The sequence below is a fragment of the Anneissia japonica genome, unplaced genomic scaffold (assembly GCF_011630105.1).
Source record: "Anneissia japonica isolate Jap-2015-1 unplaced genomic scaffold, ASM1163010v1 scaffold172582_len1462937_cov174, whole genome shotgun sequence".
In the NCBI taxonomy this organism is placed as follows: domain Eukaryota; kingdom Metazoa; phylum Echinodermata; class Crinoidea; order Comatulida; family Comatulidae; genus Anneissia; species Anneissia japonica.
This window is the reverse complement of record NW_022725666.1, coordinates 607,457-622,082: the sequence shown is the minus strand read 5'-3', so window position 1 is coordinate 622,082 and position 14,626 is coordinate 607,457. Positions and strand designations below refer to the sequence as shown.

At 33.8% G+C, this 14,626-nt stretch overlaps 2 protein-coding genes across 3 annotated transcripts in view; one reads left to right on the top strand and one right to left on the bottom strand.

Annotated features, from left to right (window-relative positions):
* Window positions 1-126: 126 nt before the first annotated feature.
* LOC117112829 (protein SGT1 homolog) lies at window positions 127-8,565 on the top strand. Its single transcript, XM_033256013.1, has 11 exons — window positions 127-219; window positions 1,400-1,448; window positions 2,001-2,091; window positions 2,447-2,516; window positions 3,406-3,545; window positions 4,022-4,038; window positions 4,649-4,728; window positions 5,077-5,173; window positions 6,041-6,148; window positions 6,928-7,182; window positions 7,319-8,565. Exons 1-11 carry the CDS (start codon window positions 203-205, stop codon window positions 7,424-7,426), a joined length of 1,032 nt encoding a protein of 343 aa, XP_033111904.1. The 5' UTR covers window positions 127-202; the 3' UTR covers window positions 7,427-8,565.
* A 780-nt stretch (window positions 8,566-9,345) lies between these two features.
* Window positions 9,346-14,626, bottom strand: part of LOC117112830 (NTF2-related export protein 1-like) — a 25,586-nt gene continuing 20,305 nt past the window's right edge. Inside the window, exons 1-3 of one of the 2 annotated variants that reach the window (XM_033256015.1) lie at window positions 12,813-12,909; window positions 10,963-11,194; window positions 9,346-10,549 (exon numbers count right to left, since the gene is read on the bottom strand). In XM_033256015.1, the coding sequence (XP_033111906.1) occupies window positions 10,386-10,549; window positions 10,963-11,194; window positions 12,813-12,833 (417 nt within the window). In that variant the 5' untranslated portion in view covers window positions 12,834-12,909 and the 3' untranslated portion in view covers window positions 9,346-10,385. Of the gene's footprint in view, window positions 10,550-10,962; window positions 11,195-12,812; window positions 12,910-14,626 lie in introns of those variants that run through there. The other variant, XM_033256014.1, reaches the window with a different exon arrangement.

Sequence of the window (14,626 nt, the reverse complement as noted above, 5' to 3'; positions counted from 1 at the left end):
GGGGAGTGGGTGGGCGATGGTGGGAGATCAACAGTGGACCGCGACAGACCAAGGTGCCTGGTGCGGCAATATTGCACAACTATAGAGGGAGTTTTTACAATCGCATTGTAGAGAGAGAGCGAGCCTAGAAACTTCTCTGTAAGAAGGTTACAACCACAAACGATCAGGGGCAAGTTTTGGTCAGCCACAGATTAACGCCGTAATGGCAGAATTTTACAGGTACGAACAATTGTATTATTTGAAATATATATGAACTAAATTACTTCTGCACAGCTATATATTCTATAGGTCTTAAAAACAAAAATTAACATGTTGTAAGCGTCCCTCAAAATTGTGGGCTGAGTAGCCCGCCTACCTAAGCTCGTCTTTCCCAGTTGTAGATGCTGATTTCTAATGAAAGGAAGTGATCTAGGTCTGGCCTTAGCCTTAGCCTGTGTGGGTAACGATAACGTTGTTGATTGGGGAATCCCGAAGACAATAATAGCTTAGTGGTGGATAATCTGTGGAATGATAATGTCGTCCGAGAATTAAAAAATATACCTAGGCCTATTATTGCCTTTTAATTTCTATTTAACTACAGGCTAGTAAGTACTAGTAGTAGTAGTAGGGGCCACCACAATATCATATGTCATTTTTATTAGCATCATCATTAGCATCATCATAATGGCCAGAGCCGCTCTCTCACTAGGGCTAGACCTAGGTCACGAAACTACCACTTATGCCTAGGCACTAATCGAGTCTAGCCTTGCAGCTGCTCAGACTAGCTGGCATGTTAGTAAAAATGAATTCCATCCTGAGCCTGACTTTAAGTGGGGAAGGCGGTTTAGCGCAGCGATCTCCATTCGCTTTCTAGTCAAAACAACAATAAGTCAAAACTGCAATGACCAAAACGGCAACACTTTTTTACTAGGATGGCAATGGTCCAAAACGGCAATAAGTCAAAGTGGCAATAAGTCAAAATGGCAATAAGTCAAAATGGCAATAAACCAAATAAATAAATATAACTTTAAAATACAGACAAAATGAGGCTAAAAAACATTAATAATAATAATAAAAATAATAATAGTATGCCTAATAACAATATAACACCAAGCAAATTCAGTGGCGGATTTGGAGGGTGGGGGGGGGGTGTGCGGGCCGGCCCCAGCCCGCGCCCCCTTTTTAGAGAGTTAAAAAGAGAAAGAAAAAGAAAAAATTGAACACCCAAACGCCTCAGAAGTTATTTTAGGGTGTTTGGAATATAAATATTTTGCAGGGGAATCCCCCGGAACACGAAAGCAGTAAACATTCAAATAAATAAAACTTTAAAATACAGACAAAATGAGGCTAAAATCGATGATGGCCCCTCTATTTAGAATTCCTTGATATGCCACTATGATTATATTTTTTGTCATTTCAGTAAAGCAAATGAGGCTTATGTAGACGAGCAGTTTGAAGAAGCACTGCAGGTTTGTATTCTTATGTTATTATCAACTAAAAAACGCTTATTTCTTTATCATTATTAATTGATTAACGACTTTTGTATATCTACTGGAATTTTCAGGGGATTTGTTTTTAATTAAATTTATTTTAGCATTTATATAGCACTATTTACCAGAGTCTTACAGCGCTTTTTCCCTGGTCATTTGATACAGAATCAGTCATACACAACGTGCAACCTCCTCCGCTTTCTGGGAGTCTTCCTAGTTATGCGTGTACTAATTCATTCCGAATTATTCACCTCCTACAAGGTACCCATTTATACTCCTGGGCAGATGAAGTGTCTTGCCCAAGTACATAAGCAACGTAACAAGCATCGGTCTGGAACTTCCGACCTCCGATTGAAAGTTCAACGCCTTACATGCTGCACCACCAGCTTCTGCAGTTATAATTGACATTTGGTTGAATCTTTCCTGTGTAGCATATAACCACTGCACAATTTCATGCTAAAGATATGCAGCTCAACATACGAAATTCCCAGGTCTACTCATACTAATGCCTGTTGTTTGATTTCTTTATAGTACTACTCCCAAGCCATTGAAGCTGAGGATGATAATCCGGAATTTTATTTAAGGCGGTCACAAACTCAAGCTAAGCTGGAGAATTTCGAGGGTGGGTAGACACTCATAATGGCATGTCTATGGGTATTCAAATGGGGGTGGGGAAGAGAGCTAAATAGGGGTGTGAAGGTTAAGTGGGAGGGCTCAAAGATGAAGTCAGTGTGTGCTACCTAATAAAATGTGAGATTTTTAACTGCTTTATCATCAAAAAATTAACAGTGTGTGGGAAAGGTTGTTGGGGTGGGGGGAGGTATGCTAGCCTTTATTGGGTGTCCTTAAAACCCCACCCCTGTGCACTCCTACAGTAGATACATCACTGCACTCTTATCTGTTAACTTCATTAAACTACCAACCTAAATTTCATCTTAATAATAACAGTTATGTTCCTTGTGTTTCACCAATAACAGCTGCTGAGAAAGATGCTAGGAAATCTGTGGAACTGAATCCCAGCAATCATAAAGGACACCTTAGATTAGGGTGAGTAAATACGATGATAACATTTTTATTTATGGTCCTTGTTGAAAATCAACAAGGAAATTTGAATTAGGTCCCTGGGAACCTGTGTTAGTGGCAGTGCATTGCCTATCGTATTCAGTGCACTGGGAGACAATCGTTCAACATTTTTGTATAACTCGGTTCTTTTTTATGAACATGTTTTTTCTATGCCCACAGATCTAATGACTTATAAATACATTACCAGTAAAAAAGTATTATTATTATTATTATTATTATTATTATTATTATTATTATTATTAATATGCATCATGTAATCAGTATATGTCAAAATTTTGGATAACAAACGTTAGGATTTAGATCAACACCATGAATAGATAAGTTATTTGTTTTGCTTTGCAATTTTGTATAAATAAATGAAATAAAAACAATTTATATATTTTTCATTATTTGATTGATTTGTATTATTTTTTATATCGGATTCCATCAAAAGCTTGGATACATATAAATTTGCTGTTAAAAATTTTCTTCTCAACAATATAACTGTGTAGACAGTTGCAAAATGTTTAAATGATATTTATAAGTGCGTGTCTGTATATTATATTTATATGTATAAGGTTAATTAAGGACTGAATCTGTTTTTCTATATTTAACTACATTTTGTTGTTTGTTGTTTTTATTCTGCAGAGTTTTTTTATAATTGTTCATTTCACATTACTTCATGTAGGGGACCCCTATAGAAATAATTGTCTTTTCTCGCAATTTTAGGGTTATCCTCGATATGCTCTTTGTTCATGTGCATTTTTTTCTGTTGAATTTTTTAAAGAGCATATTAAATCAAATCAAATCAAAATGCCAATTTTCTGTTTCATTTCATTCATATAATAATAATAGATAATGATTCTTCTATTAGAGAAGCACTGTTTAAAATGGACAAGTACGAGGAAGCTCTGAAGGAGTTTCAAGAAGCAGACACGATTACGCCAAATGATAACAATATCAAAGCTTGGCTGAAGAAGTGCGAGCCTTTGGTTCCGAAACCGACCATTGAAGGTTTGTCAAGTTTAGAATTTTTAAATCGGTTAATAAAGTTAGTAAAATGAGAATAATGATAAAAATGTAATCATTTTATACTGTAGAAAGGTACACAGATTACATAAAGTGATAAATATGAACAGAAATAATAAAATATATTGTATGATTTGTAGCTTTATATTCATAAGATATTGCCCTTTGACCTTTATTAAACTCAGTTTAACTCTTTAAATAAAAAAAACAAAAACGTATCACCTTGTGTTCTTGCTTTACAGTCCTTGGATCTAAAAGAACATTAAAACCTATGGTATTTTGTTATGTTATTTATATTAATATTTATCATTTAATTCTTTTAATTTTTGGATGAAAAGGAATGTCAGGAATATTAAAAATAATATAAATTGGCAAATATCAGCTTAATTACGTAATTAATTAAATCATTGCATTATTATTATTTATATTAAATTATGTTCTCTTTTCTTCTTTCTTTCTAGAACCAATTAGTGAAAAGGTAATACTTCCCTATCCTCTAACAAAATCGATTTCAAGTTTGTTTGATTTCTGGATATTGTGAGAAAACAAGACTTTTCTGAAACTTTCATTCGTTAGGCCTACATAATAGTTTCATATTGGTGTAGTATACTCCAATATCACTTGCGCATGGTAACAGCCAACTGACTGCAGACGCATTACTCTCCATAACACAGCACCCCCTAGTTCCGTCACCTCTGGGTATTTAATAATAAGTAGGATTAATAGAGTTCATAATGCATTAGGCCTCTATATGCTAGGCCTATGGTTTGTTTTGATATTACTGTATTTAATATGATTAGGTAATTTTAATCCCTATGAACTTTACTTACACCTTAAACTAAGTATGGTTGACCCTTGACTTAATTACATTTCAAAATAAACCTATATACACAAACCCCTATAAAAGCTCTCAAAAACTTTGGAAAAACAATAATAAAGATAAAAAAAATCATCAGAGGGTTTTTATAAAAAATATTATCTAATAAATTCAATAGAATCCTAATTATAATGTCAATTCGTTAGTTGTATAAATTGCCAGTCAAAAACTGGACAATTATTTCATGATGAAAATTGTTTGAATTTTGTAGGAAAGCAGTTCACAGATCCCTGAGGCTCCAAGTGAACCAACAGAGAAGGAGATTCCCATGCCACCAATTGAAAAACAAAGGTAAACATTAATTATTGCACCCTCTATCTGTCATTGTGTGTCTGTGTCAGTCTCCATATCTTCAGTTCATTACCTTCCTGTAAACTTTCATTGTATTTTGATATTGGAGCCTAGAGTGAACTGCCATTATTTGACTACAGTCAATTAAGCCTGCACACGAAAGGCTGTGTAATAATTATTTAAGTTAATAAAATGCTACCTGTATTTTTACTGCCATATTTTTGCGATCATTCTCCATATTTTCCTTGAAATTGGCAATGGCCATATTGTGTCTATGCAATTTTGAACCCACACAGACCCGTACTTTCACAGCAATAATCCTAGTGTTAATTGTGATTTTTTTTTCAGGTATGACTGGTATCAAACAGAAACTCATGTTGTCATTAACATCCTGATCAAGAAGGCAAACAAAGATGATGTTGATATTAATTACTCTGAACGATCAGTAAGTTGTTTAAACAAAGCTCATAAATATTCATTAGGTGATGACAGCATTTCATTGGCCAATTCAATATGCATATTTATGTAGATTTTGAAGAGAACTTATATGGAAATCACACAGTGCTGGCACCAACGGTGGTGGCACCTTTGTCGGACAGGCCTAGACCACCCTCATCCAACAAGGATGTCATCGAACCAAAAATAATAAGTTGCCTATTTAAATAATAATATTCTTTTGATTGCCAATCCCTAATATTGTAGTCTAAATTAAAAAGTACAATTTGAGCCTTACTAAGTCATAAAAACTTTTCCTGTGGATTCTACCAGAGATTTTTTTATTCCAGGACCCTGACCAAGGCTTTAGTTCGGACCACCTTGTCAAAATATGTCTGAAGCCACCGCTGGTTCTACAGTGCACCATTTAGGCGGGACTTTTTTATACACTGTTTGCGAATCTGCCACCTGCCAATAATAATGATTTAAAATAAAAATAAAATTTTAATTTTGGCCAATTACGCGCACTCTGTTAAAATAATTGGAAATATCAGGAAAAAAAATAAAATTTTTTCTTTAATTTTATTACGCCTGCTGCTGCCTTGAAATCTCAAAAAGAAAAAAGATAAGTAAAGCATTTAACCATCCTATTACTACACTGTTTACATTCTGATTCACCAATAAAAGTCTATTTTTATTTTTTCCTCTATCTGCATGTTTTTGGCAAAACTCTCTGGTAAATAAGAAAACCAAAATGTTATTTTTATTTTTTTTCCCACCCTCCTTTGATGATTTAAAAAAAAATAAGTTCACAAAACAAGGTAAAAAAAGGTTTGGAGATAGTTAGCCAAACGCTGAGCTGTGTGTTATCTTACAGGTTAGTGCCACAGTGAAACAACCATCAGGTACTGACTACAGCCTAGAACTTGACCTTGCTTATGAGGTTGTCCCTGCAAAGTGCATCACCAAAGTTTTGGGTAGCAAGGTGAGTAATCAATTGTTTTTCAGATCATTCACATATGATATAATGGCCGTATTCGACTGGTCATTCTTCGTTAAACAAAATGGCTGCGTAGTTACTGCGATACACGCTAGAATGATCAAGGTTGCTTCAGTTTGTGGAAGTATGAGTTTTTTGTAAAAAAAATGTTTTCATGCTGCTTCTGAATTTCCCTATAATTATTTTATTACTTTTGTGAATAAATATTATAATTATTTTTTGAAGTTTAATCTAAATTATATAACCGCAAATGTTAAACTTACCATGTTGTTTTGGACACATGGATAACTTACTGCAAATTAACGCACTCTAGTTTACGTTATTTTCTGTTGTCAGAAAAGTCTATTTTAAGAACCAGTCGAAAGAAAATAATACTCAAAGCCATAATCGTTGTCAAAGAAACGAACCAGTTGAATATTGCTTTTGAAATGCTTTATAAACTACAGAAAATTACATTGTTGAGAGACTGATGTTTTTAGTCATTATTTTGTTTACGATTATTATTACTTTTTTATGATTATTATTATTGATTATTATGATTATGCTTATTATTATGATTATTATTTTTATTATAAAACTAAAACCGACCTTAATTGGAACTTTGACAATGGAGAAATTAGAGAACAATTTAAAAAAGGACGTTAAGGGAAAATAACAAGACGTTAAGTTGAAAATAACACAAAAGATATTCCCGATTTAGTGCTATTATTATTATGATTATTATGATTATGATTATGATGATTATGATGATGATGTCTTATCAGATTGAGCTGAAGATGAAAAAAGCGGAGGGTATCAGGTGGAGCAAGCTGCAAGGGGACGGAGAAGACACCAAAAAACAAGAAAATATTGTTCAAAAATACCCAAGTTCCAGTCACTATACAAGGAATTGGGACAAAGTTGTCAAAGATTTTGAGAAAGATAACGAACCCACGGGAGAAGCGGCCGTTAATCATCTGTTCCAGAAGATTTACGCCGATGGAAGCGATGAAGTCAGACGTGCCATGAACAAATCTTATGTACGTATAAATGAATAACCTTTAACCTTTAATAATTGTGTGCTATATTTGTGTTTATTAATTCATTTGTACTTTTTCTTCCAGATGTTATCATAGATTATCTTTAACTGTTTTACTTGTTCTTATTTGTTTTTAGTCGGAATCTGGAGGCACAGTGCTGAGTACCAACTGGTCGGACATAGGGAAGAAAAAGACAGAAGTTAAAGCACCTGATGGCATGGAATACAGGAAATGGAATCCATAGATGTGCCACTAACTTATGAATATTCATAGATGTGCCAGTAACTTATGAATATTCATTGATGCTTATGATTTTTCTTTACTACATATGCCTTCAATTGAAGATAATGCAAAACACCAAGGAGCAACATTTAAACTGTTTTTAAAGTTTTATTTTTATTATATTGATGGATTACTTACAAACCAAGATATTTTTCAAGAATTTAAGAGAATTCTGCTCATACAGATCATAACGTCGCTGTCGTCATAATCATCTTCACCATTACCATTTCCATAATATTCATCAATTTTCTAGGAGTATTTCTGTTTCAAACAGTCTTAACACTTTATCATGGGCCCTTCAATGTTATTTTTGTTTGCATGTACATTTTGAAAAATTTCTTCCTAGTTTAGTGGGAAGTAAAAATTAAGCAGTCACATTATTTGGTTACCATAGAAATTCGAACTGTTGGTATTTTCAAATAGTTGATTATAAATATTAGGGAGTTTTTGCAAGCTTACAAAAACGATAACGAATAGAGCTACGTCATCAAATTTTTAGACAACCCTTCCGGGCTAAACAGTAGCATATCTCTCACAACACAAAATACCTTTTGCATACTTGACAGATCATATTCAGCTCGTACAGTATATTGTCAAAAATGTTTTAACCACGAATGGCGATAATGATGATGACGTATTCGTTATCATTTTTGTAAGGTTGCGAGTTCTCCGTTACTTAAAAATAAAATATTCTGTCCTTAAAAATGTTATGCGATTATTCAAAACTGTTTTAAAGGTAATTTGTAATTATGAACAAGATATGAGATGTGAAGAGGGGAAGCTTAATTACCTTCCCCGGCCATTGAATCAGGAAATTGGGGTGGGGGGGGGGAAGAAAATTGAGAATGATGAACTAAATCCCTATTCCAATAATAATGGTCATTTTTAGTATTTTAACTCACTTGGAACTAATTTGCTGCCATGGGGGTGAGTGGGTTGGAGGGAGGGAGGGCTTTGCCCATGTAAATGTTATGAGAAAACGTACAGTACAGTATAATAACTGTAGGGAGTTCCGTTTAATTTTTACTTTGGATGTTATTCTATTATCAACATATGTTTAACATATCACCCCAGGAAAAATATATGGATTTTCTGAAAATATTTGCTTGATATTGCTTTTCTTAATGCTTTATAAGGCGGGACTTTTTTATACCTTGTTCAGTGAACCCTCCACTCACCAATTTGACACGGAAAAATAGAAATTTATTACGTTCACCACTGCTTTGAAATATCCAAAAATAAGATGTATATTTCTTCCCAATTACATAAATTACATTTAACCATCCCATCACTACACTGCTTACATTCACCTATAAAATTTTATTTTTATTTTCTTCTCCGTATGGATGTTTTTGGCAAAACTATCTGCTAAATGAAAAACCAAAATTTAATTTTAATTTTTCCCTCAAAATAAATCTGCAAAACAAGGTATAAAAAGTCTTTGCCACAGAGTGTCGCGTGTAGGGAAGGTAAACAAAATGGCTCAAGTCAAATAGTCATCACCATCATCTTGAATGCTTTGCTGGATCTTAAGTTCTTAGCACAAACTCTCATTAATACCGCCTGAACGATTTTTGTATGTCGGGTGTACTTTTGTTGCTTTTTATGGTCTGATACTGCATCTAAATGCATGGCAAGTCTTCCAAATAATACCATTGTAAGTGATAAAAATTTTATTTCCCCGTATTTAAAATTGCGTTATTCATACTACAACATTTAGTAGCTTCATTGCAGTAGTAAATTTGCGACAAACATGATTAAAAAATCTACAATTTTTATGTCGCGCGTATGAGACAACCCCCCCTGTTTTTCAATTGTAATTTGCTATTTTAAGCCTTTACTTATACTAAATAACTGCTAATTAAACCACAACACAAAACATTTAAAAACATAACCACAGGAATGGAATTCTTTATTGCAAATATGTACATCAAGCTTATACTAACCAGTTAAATCGCAATTTAATCAGATCAGCGCACAACTCCCTGGCGATATTATAATATTTAATTTATTGTGATCAAACACCACCAAAATAGCATTGCAGTACCTCAAACACAAGCTAAATGCTCTAGATACCAGGCTAGTTATCTTGGGGGTCATGATTTGATCCCCACCCACAAGATTTTTTTCTTAAGTATTTGGGAACGTACTGAGCATGATACAAAAATACCATTCTTATTACTAATCTGATGCAAACACCATTAGAATATTACCAACTTCCAGTTTTATTGACATTTTTTTTTTCTATTTTAATTAGAAATCCTGAAACTGATTACCAATAATGCATGCGTCTATTTAATGGGGAGGTAAACATTTTTCACTAATTATCAATCAAATGACATCATCATTTTACCTTCGACTAATTATTTTCCTATCCTCGAGCAGGCCTTACTTTTCACTATTTCCTGCTACACAATATTGACTGTCGGTATCCAATTATTGTCCAATTTTACAATTACAACATTGAAATAACTACAGGCTTGCAAGGTGGTACAATTATCACATACAAAGGTACTGTATGGAAAATATGCAGCAACATTATTGAAGTTACAGGTAGTCTATAATCTAAGTCCATAATCTCAACTTATGACCTGGGGTCATTATTCACATCCCTGCAAAACCTGGGCTCACATGATTAGAGATGACCTTCGTGCAAAGGGATTGAAAAAAGAGCTTGTGCAGAATGGAAAGCTGGTCATTACAAGTACAGTCTAACCCATGCTTGCATGGAATAATAATAGACTAAAACTGATGATGATGACAGAACAACTGTCTCTCGAATGGTCAATTCACTTTTTCATGGTGAGACAATTTTCATCTTGTTGGCTCTTTTTACCAATCATTGAACTTTTGAACTCTTTCCACTAATGTAAAAGATTGGAGTGCCTTGCAATTACAGGCAGACAATCATCAGGCTTTCTTCATTCTTGATAACGAAAGTAGTTACTGAAGATCTTGAAAACTTTGGATTGAACCGGCCTAGCAAGAGTGAAATTAGCTGTAAAGGGCTTTTCTTTGTGACCGTTGAACTTGATGTGACCAAATATAGTCACTAAAACAGTTGTTTGTCCTTCAGTGAAAGTGTCTATTGAAATATAAAGACAATAAAAATAAATCAGTTGCATTTATTGTAAAAGATACGAAATAATAATTAAAAAAAAAATTGTGGTTGACAAGTTACTTTCAGTCTACTCTGGGCTATTATGCACTATATCATTGTCAATGGTAGCATCTTCTCTAGCCTAGGTGGAGAAGATACACTACATTCTGTAGTGTACTAAGATAGTAAGGCTGAAGGTTAAGGTTACTGTAGGTCAAGGTAGCTCCAACAATTGACTTTGAGTAAAATAGTTGGAACAACATTCACAGTGTAATTATATACAGGAGGCAGTACTGTTCCACACCTCAGATTGATAGTAGTTCTTTAATTCATAGAAATGTAACTATTTATTAGGATTATTATTATTCATACTTAATTAGATTAGATGGTGCACGTACCAATGACAGGCTGACACATAAGGTTCTCTAGTGTTGTTTCGCTCGTTGGCAGATGCTCCAAGAATGCGGTGATCTCTTTAGAACCACGAACCGGATGCCCGTTCCAAACCATCGTGGATGTATCATGGTACAGTGTGTCAATTTTGTTTCTTTTCTTGTCAAATGTCTCAAAGTAAATTTTATGGAATGCCTCTCCGGCCTGACAAGCTGAATCTGCAGCAGCCTTGAATGTCTGTGAATAAATAATGTGGATATCCTGCCTTTTTAAAATGTCTCATTAACACATGTATTTTGCTATTTTTACAGTAGTGAGGGTGCACTTAACATTATAAATAAAAGGTGTATATATACTTTGTCTATGAGTATGATATGGTTCTATACATGAAGTCTTTACTGTACTAAAATAAAAACGAATTAGGCCCAATAAAAAAATTATTAGTTTATCACCCTCGCGCGCATGTCTTTTATGGTACTAAAAAAAAAAAAAAAAAAAAAAAAATTGAAAAAAAAAAAAATTTTTTTTTGGAATTTTTTTTAAAAATTATTTTATTTATTAATTTTTTTTCATTTATTTTATTAAATAGTTAGTAGATATTGTTTGCTTTATCTAAATCATGTTTTACTTTGAATATCAATGCACCAGCAAACAACCCAAGGGTGATATTTGGCTTTAGCAAAATAAAAAAATTAAAAAAAAAAAAAAAACCTCCCTCCCTCATCACTTTTCCTGCCCAGATAGGGTGATAAACTAATAATATTTTTTATAGAGCCTTAACACCTGCCATACAGTAAAGTTTTTCTTTTTTTTTTTTATTCGTTTTTACACATATTACTTTGTCACTTATATTTTGATGTAAATTTTTCAACTATATTCATTGTGTTTTTAATATCTTGTTGAATTGTTGTTTATAGATGTTTTAAATATATACACATATATATAATATTTTTATATTTGTAAAATTTTATATCTGTAAATTGTAACCATTTGTTTTAATTCAGTTTTTTATTGCGATACATTTCGGAATAAACCTTGAAAATTACAGTTAAACTTAGTCGACTGTGCTTAAGTCAAATAATTTTCTAAGTCGATCTTTTTTTACATGCCAAATTGTTGTGTTTTCCATTAATTTTATCTAAGTCGAACAATATTTTAATAGCATTTTGGATTCGACTCAGGCAAGTTCAACTGTAATTAAAAATACCTAAAAAATTAACTAAAATTTGCGCATAAAATTGCTAGGAAAATAGGTGCACAATACGGTAATCGTAACTACTGCATAAAAAATGTTATAATTTTAATGAAGATTAGGTTAGGTCAAAGCCTAATTTTTGTCAAAATCTACATGGAAATCAGCACTTATTTTCTGACTGAAATGCATGGACAGATTTCTGGGCCTAATTTCTGCATGGAGGATATAGGCCTAACCTAATTATTCCCTGCGTAGGCATTACTTTACAATTAATTACATAATTTATCATATAAACAAACAGTGGAACATCCCGAATTTAGGCCTATTTGTCGCTTTTTTTTATTCACTCTTTGATTTATTTTTTTAAATTATCGTTAACGTACTTTTGCACACCCCTGCCTTTACTAGGCCTAATCAGAGTACATACAGGAGGGCAGGAGGGAGCCTTCTACAAATAATAGGCCTACTATCAAACCTCCCAGTGACGTCCTAGGCTAGGCTAGCTAGGCACTATGTTATGGTCACTAACCCACATTATTAAACAAACGCACATTAGTGTTGTATATGTATCTCTAAATTAAGTAAAACTACAATAGTTTACGCTATAAATACAGTGGTAAAATATTAACATGATCCATGAAAAACACATTTTCAACTCACCACCGAACTCACAGCCGCCATGACTCTACACAAAGAGGGCGTTTTCAAACCATGATTTGAGATACCGGAAATCTATCAAATCAAAACAATATGGCAGCGCCCATGGAAGGAACCATGATTTTTTTTAAAGCTCTTTTGTGGGGGCGTTTCCAAACCATGATTTGAGATACCGGGAATAGTGCGTACGCGAACTGGACACCTCCCCACCAACGTCGTTGAACTTAGCAGGGGCAGGGCTCGAGGAGGTGTGCGAAAAATGCTCTGGGTATTTGTATAACTTATTTAATGCTATAATCTTAAATTATTTCAGTACCTTATTTCGTCAGATCTTTAGGCCTATAGAAAACATAGAAACATATAGAAATTAGGCAAGCAATACAAAAAGAAAGCATACAAACTTTCTAAAAAATTTCAAATGGCGGGAAAAAATGAAAGTTGAAGAACTCTCTTAGGCCTAAAATGTGTGCAAATGCAATCGTCAATTGTGTGACTACGTCGACGATTATGGTACAGTATTAATTGTTAGAAAAATAATAATGATAATGCCATGAAGACCCTACTAGAGTTCCTATATATAGGAACTCTGGACCCTGCCTATCACAAGCTCGCGCCGTGGCAGGATTTTGAAAGTAATTTTTCAAAAAAGGGCACTTTGAGTCGCTTTCACGTACCTCGGTGACACCATGGCTGGGGTAATTAAAAATATCATAACACCTCAGATGTGTCCGAAAATGGCAATAAAAATGCCAAATTTGGCGTTAATTTCAACAACTTCCTTGCAAAAACTTATTAATTATAATAATTTAAAAGGGCATTAACTGGAAAAGGGGGATTTCGAACCCCACCCCCTCCCCTGGCGGACTTGTATCATCCATTATCAACCTACTACTGTTGGTGCGGTGAGATTTACTTGTTAACTGTAGAACATGACATTTCATGAATATTTACACTGGTTTGATGTTTTGTGATGTTCTTCTTGAGACGCAATGAATTTAATAAAGAAATACAAATGCAGTAAACTCTATCCAAATAAATTTTCATGGGCCTAGAAGAATCGGAAATATTAAATCCCAGCACGACAGTGATGGCGCCTGGACCTGCCCGACGGAGGGGCTAAAGGCTCCGATGGGGGGGGGGGGGGTGGCTAGTGGAGCGAATCGAGTCTCACTCGGCTGGGGGCCGCGGATATTTGATGAATAATGGCGAATATTTATTACTTATTTGATACTAGGATCGAGTTAACGTACTAAAAAACTTCATGTAGGCTATGCTTTCTAATGTCAAAAATCAGCCTCCAAAAACCAAAACATTTGAATAAAACAAGAAACAAAGAGTAGGCCTATGCAATGTAACCATCTAATTTATTTTCAAATCCTTATTCTTGAAAGTGAAATTCTATAATTTGGAATTTGCATGAAATCTGTCAACTACGCTGTCATGGTCGAGGTTGCTTCACCTATCACGATGTATTCCAAGCATCATGAGGCTATCAAACGAGCATCAAACAGAATGCAAATTATTTTTAATTAGTCTCATTGAATTATTATTATTAATTATTATTATTATTATTATTATTATTATTATTGTCATTATTATTATTATTATTATTATTATTATTATTTTTATCATTATTATTATTGTTGTTGTTGTGATGAAAACACAAATAGTTTAATGAAAAAAATATGGTGGCTAAATGAACATTACATGTAAATATTTTTTTTTATTTGTTTGTTCTCCGACAAAATTTACTCGTCTTACCCGACATGGGGGGGGGGGGGGCTATGCTTCCCCGGCGGGGGGAAATAGAGCCCCCA